A 6,786-nucleotide genomic window follows, 5' to 3' on the forward strand; every position below is an offset into this window, starting at 1 on the left:
AAATATCTATCTATTGTTCTTTGATCAATCCAGATTTAAAACATTATACCCAATTGATTTCCAACACACTGCATCTGTTAGCACATTTGGATGAAGTTTTTGAAAGCATTTCTATTGTCATCAGCAACTTGTATATCATGGTTTGCAGTATATTTCCATATGGCCAGTCATCACTGGCTAAAAAGAAACTGGCCTTAGTTTGAACAAAGTATGCAACCATTTCTTAAGTGGTCCTGAATTGTGCTTTTCATTTGGAGGCCTTGTTCTAGTTAGTAAGTGTGGGGAAGGATGAAGATGCATTCTTTTATTTTATTGAATGTAGCAGGAGGCTTTTTTATATAGATCAGCTGTATTTTTGCTTCACCTGTTGCTCAGCTGAAATCGCTTTAGCCTGATGTCTTCCGTGTGTGTCCAAGCTCACACATTCTTCTAGCTACAAGAGAAATTATCAAAATGAAGCCTCAGAAGTCTAATCACATGTACTGTGCCTGCCTTAGTGATGCATAGAGACACTGTTCACAAATGGCACTTGGCAGCTACTGATGCCCCTTAATGTAACACCAAATTAGTGAAGCACTTGTTAAAGTTAATATGCAGTCTTACAAATGAGGCAAAGCCTGCAAAAGTGATTAACAGCCAGCTTATTGTTTGTTCTCAGGCCAGCAGCTGGAAGTACACATAGCAGTCACCTTTCTGGCTGCAAATGAGGTTCTGCCACCTACAGGCAGAAGACAACCCTGAGAATAGTTTTAAAGAAATCACTTAATTCCTCACCCCCTGCCCATTCTCTTTAACAATAGAAAGTCCTTAGATGCATTTCACAATGTAAATCAGTATCTAAAAGAAAATACATTAGAAAACTTCATAAATAGTCTAGACATACCTGTTGGCAAGTAATTTTTGTTAGAAAATGATATAGCAAAATTGATCCACATTTGTAATTAAATTTAAGTATTAAGAGCAACATGAACCAGAGATTTATTTCTACAGATGTTGCTGTCTAATGCATTCTTTTAGCAAAGCTAATCTTTGAGTCTAAGAAATACTTAATTTAATATTTCTATTGTGCTTTCCCTGTGTGCAGATGTTCAGGAGCTGTGATCAGTTTTAGGTCTGATAAAGCAATAGGAGAGACATGGCCACTAATTGCTTATGAATATCAGGTATATAGAATCAGGTAATAGTGGCTGTAGCATAAGTGACTTAATTAAATAATCCTTTGTATTTTGAAGTTTCTTTTTGTATGCCCACATGACCTGATCCCCACCAATTCCTTTTCCTTGTCATCCTCCTTTGCAAGTCAGGCTTTAGGGTCTTACAAAGGGAGGACAGAGAGAGCTGTTTTGATGATTTATGCTGTTCCCTTCTGGAAGTCTGATTACGTATGTCTGTGTAGTTCCAATCCAAGTTTAAAAGAGAGAGAGAATGTCTCTGTGTTATAGGTGGAAGCAACTTGGGGCAGAGGCTGAAGGATCTTACGGGGAAATATCCTAGCAACGTGCAAGGACAGCAGAAAGTTTAAATCAGGGTTAATCTTTTGCTATGAAGAGTCTTGTGGCATGGAACACTTGGAGCATGTTCTCTCAGTAGTCCGTCATACGCTCTATTGAAAGGGTTGCTTGTTTTGTTTGGGGTTTTGCCCTGCTCTGGATAGGTCTGGAACCAGCTGTGCCCCGCACTCCCCTTCCCCAGACCGGCACTGCAGGGAATCTGATGCTGTTTCTTGCCTGCCTGCCTCGCAGAACCCAAATTTGTCCAGCAGGACAAGTACCAGAAGGAGCACTCTAGCTGCTGAGAGGCACCAGCCCTGCACCAAAGGCATCGCTCGCTGCCTATACCTCAGCGCTGGTCCCCACTGGCTCCTTTTCCTCTATGTCCTACTTTGCACCCCCATGCCCGGAGCCTGCACCCTCCCTCCACATGTCTAGCACTGCTCAGCCCAGGAGTGCTTACCCCTGGGATGCCAGGGTAAGCCATGTCTCTGCCACTGGCAGCGAACAGAGGCAGTCATGAGGAGTTGAGCCTGGGAGGGATACCACTCCTGCCTCTGGATCTTGCTGGTGCCAGGAGGACTATGTATTACTTGTTTTATCTCTGTGGAGCACTCTGAGAATAGGTAAACCAGTGTACTTAATATGATCTGGAAATACTCCTTGGGCGAAAAGTCTTAATTTTGCTACAATACAAATACACTGAGCACATGTTTTACTGCTTGAATGCATGGACGGTTGGTTTTAAGTGCAGCTAATTTGTCTTTAGTGTAACATGTGACATGGCTCTAAGTTAACGGGAAAGGTAAAGCCACAGCATACATTCTTTTGAGAAAATAGAGTACTGACTGCCCAGGCACAATACGGCATGAATAATGAGATATCATTTTCAGATAGTACCTTTTTTGTTTGGAAGCATTTGGAGACACCTTGGACAGAATTAGTCCTTGGTATCTCTTAACTGATTTGCAAAATTATAGAACATGACTTTTGACCTGCAGACCCCGGGAAAAGTACATCTGGAGAGAAATATATATGCTGTAGATAGCATTGGCTTTCTAATGTACAACATAATACACATCCCCTTTCAAAAATATTTTTTTAATTAATTAAAAGGCTGAGACTTTTGGATAGGACACGCTATAAACTAAAACAAAGTAAATGCAACCTAAACAAAGAAACTTAGCGATGAAAATTTGACAGCGAAACCTCATTTAAAAAGTAAGCCTAGGAACTCAAGAAATGGGGATGGGTTATGGGTTAGTTAAAAAGCCTGTGAGACCCAAGTCACTAAGCTGGATCTGACCTTCCCCCAGTTTTAGCCTTGTTTGAATCCAAGTTCTTCATTCAGCTCACTCATAATGAGAATACAGTACAGTATCTGAAAAATGCTAAGTGATGCACGCTATGGCTAACTATAGTTATAGTTATACATGTAATGTAAGCTATCGGTTTTGGTTTAAAATGTTAGCTAACACTCCTTACTACTGACATCATGTGTTTGTCTCAGTGAGGACCTCTATATCATTGTACAGTTCATGGTCAGAAGTGCCATGCGTCTCCTCCTGTTCTGCGTTTGTACTAGGGACAGAAAGCTACAAAAGGGGATGAGGTTTGTGCAGTGAAGCACTCCAGCACTCTGATGTTTAACCAAACCTGACCCTTTGATCTCTATAACATTTCTGGAAGTTGTGAGAGAGAATTTCCACATAAGCTCTCTGTTTGTTTGAGCTGGTTATTAAACCTCCTGAAAAGTAGCCTGGTCTAACCACTAAAACTTGTCTGGGATGTCAAAGATACAGCCTGCAGCCTGGATTTGTCCTACAAAGCCATATTATGTGATCCCTGGTGCTGCCTGTGGGTCATGCAGTGACCTACAGGCAGCATGCAGGTTGTGTTGGATGGCCACGCGTGATTCCCATGGAGCGGTAGAGCAGCCACCACATGCAGCATAGCCCCTGAGCAGTCATGTGCAGATCTAGGGCCATGCTGGCGACTGTAGCAGGACTGGACTGCAGGGCCTGCCTGTAGATTCAGTCTGGCCTGTAGACCAGTCCCACACCACTCACGTGGCCTACGGGGTCAAATGAGTTTGACACCCCTGAATTAAATCATTATTGGTTCAATCTACGCAGTGTAGACTAACCTGTGAAGACTGAATTGATTCAGCCTTGAGCTTTTTGACTGTATTTAACCTTGGGGAGGCTTAAGCTGCATACATAGTGCTTCCCTATCAAACCCATAGCTGCAGTCAAGATATAAGCCCTGCCCAATTGCTCCGGCTCCGTCTTCACCCACAACCAGCAAATGGGCAGCATAGACATCTTGGAGGAGTCCTGAGTACATGCCCCAGAGCAGGAGAACCTGAGAGGAAGTCAGGCTTGGTAAGGAAGCACTAGAGACATGGCCCAAGCATCCAGAGGGGCGACAGTATTCTACGCACATTCCTTAAATTATAGAGACATTTTCTTGGTAGTGTATGCATATTATGCAAAGTCACCCAGAACTTGACCTGCTTGCCATTTGCAAAACACTCAGTCCAATGAATACATGGCACAGGTGGTTATCTTGTTTGATTTTTTTTTCCCCCTTAAAGCTACTGATTTTTTATTTTAAGAGACAATCTGGTAGAGAGAATATGCTAATACCCATTCAAAAATCACACCATACCTGTAATGTATAACATGTGGTAAATTAAATGTACACTTAAAAAAAACAAATCCCTACTACTAACATTTTTACTGCATCTGGTTCCAAAGTTTGCATCATATGCATCTCTGCATGGAAGTATTTTATACCTGGGAAGAATTGTGGCCCGACTGACATTTGGAGCATCCAAATTCAATGAGCTCAAGTTTTCACCCTTGGCCATTAACACATTGATGCAATACACACACATGAGCACAGTGGCTTGCCCAGAAATGTTTGAAAATGTAGACCACAGTGTTTTCTTTTTAGATTTAAAGTAATAAGCTCAAAAACTCTGATTTCATGTATGCCAATTTTGTGTTTTCCCATTAGGTAAGCATCTCCCCTTGTTTTGATCGCCTTCCAAATAGCATTTAAAAGGACAGGAAATAGATTCCTACTTTAAAATATTGTATCCAATATTCATGTCAACTTAGATAAAAATGATCTTAGAGTTAAAGCTTATACTGAGGTGGATGTGTGTTTACTCTTACAAATAAAAATGTTAACATTTAAGCCAAAAGCCAGTTTCAGTTTTAAGGGACCTAGCTGCCTTAGAGAATATAATAAACTGAACCCATCTTGTCATTCAACTAATGCAAGCAGCTGATAAAGAGATAGAAGTAGTGGGCTTCATTCTTTCTTTTTTCCCTTTGTACTTGGTTTACTTTGGCGTGATGCCTCATATGTATTTTACACTTCTTTACATTTTGTACACCACTGTATGACAAATACTTGTCAAACAAAAACTAAGCAGATTTATAAGCGCTTAACTTGAAATGAGCCCTTCCTGCCAAAACTTTATGACTTCATTTTCTTTCATAGTTTTCCACTATGTTGGTTCAAACAGACAAACCCTGCCTGAGGTCGGACCAAGGTCATTTCACTTTCATTACTAAAATATAATTTACAATATGCCAGACCTAAACAAGTTTTAGCCTAAAGGATTTGTATAATATAAACCATCTGTTCTTCAACAATACAGCTAATTTCCTGCCATCACCATACAGTCTACTGGCTGCATGTTTAAATGTCTTCATGGATTTTTTTATTTTTTTTTTTACCGATGAAGTACTTATCTGAAATTGTTAGTGGTCAGTACAATTAATTCATTAACTCTGAGCAGGCAACTTGGAAATGACTTTTTTTTTTAATTGTAAATTATTTGTCCAGGTTACACACACAAAACTGTGCTGATTAGTATTCCAGGAATGTAAATGCTAATTTCTGACTATGCTGTTTTCCTAAATGTAGATTCCAAACTTGAGAGCCCAAAGTTAGAGTCTTAATTCCATATTAAGGCACCTAAATGAGTGGCTTTTATAGTCAAAGGTGATGAAAACCTTCAGGACTTATGAAAAATGAGGTGATTTATTTAGGAGTCTAAATATGAATTATTCTGCTCAAATTAGCCAATAGGTTTGAAAAGTTTGGGACCTTCTCCTTTGGCCATCTGATATTTTTTCCAACCTATTCTGTCCTGTGTTTTTTCAGGGGATTGCATATTCACTGAAGTGTAAATAGAAGTAATCTCTTTTGCACACAAGTATTAATAACCAGCTCATGAATTAAACTTAATTGAATCAAAAAACAGGTTTAAAAATAAATTTACATCAGACTTATAGGCTCTAATGTAGTACATGCTTAAGTTAAACATAGGTGTAGCCGAAATGAAATTAATCTAATATACCAAAAAAAGAATTGCTGGAGGACTTTGCTACAGTACAGACATAATGGGCCTTGTATTAAGCATTGCGTTTACTTCTGTTTAGCCTTATGTGGATGCTGGAATGTGTTATTCAATTTATTATAGGGAAATCCTCCTACCTCTTAGACAGCTATAATAAAGAAGCTTTCATGGAAGATCTACATGGATACTGTGTATTGGCATCTTCCAAATTCCACCTGATGTACAATACTAGTGCATCTCTGCCACTGCCTACATCCCACGTACCGGGGAACAAAGCTAGTATATAGCTCAAATTGACAGTGCAGGGGCCTATAGAGATTCCCTTCAGGTCTCCTCCTCTCACCCAAGAGAAGCACAGTTTTTAAGTTGTACCTAGTATTGCAGTGAGGCACAGGTATTTTGGGTCTCGTTAGCAGGTTCTAGCTAAGGTATTGTTTGTTTAGGTGGGCTGGGGTTGACCCTATTATTCTAACATATGTCTTTTGTTGATCGTAACAGAGCAAAGCTAAGGAATTGCCACTTTCTGCTGTTCGATTTATGGAAGAACTGGGTGAATGTGCTTTGGGCAAAATCTACAAGGGGCATCTCTATCTTCCTGGCATGGACCATGCTCAGCTTGTTGCTATCAAGACACTAAAAGACTTTAACAATCCACAGCAGTGGGCAGAGTTCCAACAGGAGGCATCTCTGATGGCAGAACTTCATCATCCTAACATTGTCTGTCTCCTAGGTGTTGTGACTCAGGAACAACCAATCTGCATGCTTTTTGAATACATGAACCAGGGGGACCTTCATGAATTTCTTATCATGAGATCGCCACACTCAGATGTTGGATGTAGCAGTGATGAAGATGGAACTGTAAAATCCAGTCTGGATCATGGGGATTTCCTGCATATTGCAGTTCAAATTGCAGCAGGA

At 40.2% G+C, this 6,786-nt stretch overlaps 1 protein-coding gene across 1 annotated transcript in view; it reads left to right on the forward strand.

The window, feature by feature from the left end:
* The window catches only part of ROR1 (receptor tyrosine kinase like orphan receptor 1), a 73,692-nt gene that overhangs the window by 64,518 nt on the left and 2,388 nt on the right, over positions 1-6,786 (forward strand). Inside the window, 2 exon segments of the mRNA XM_025191179.1 lie at positions 6,367-6,782; positions 6,784-6,786. The exon segment at positions 6,784-6,786 is cut by the window's right edge and continues 2,388 nt beyond it. Of these exon segments, the coding sequence (XP_025046964.1) occupies positions 6,367-6,782; positions 6,784-6,786 (419 nt within the window).

The sequence above is a fragment of the Alligator sinensis genome, unplaced genomic scaffold, assembly GCF_000455745.1.
Source record: "Alligator sinensis unplaced genomic scaffold, ASM45574v1 scaffold558_1, whole genome shotgun sequence".
Taxonomy (NCBI): Eukaryota; Metazoa; Chordata; order Crocodylia; family Alligatoridae; genus Alligator; species Alligator sinensis.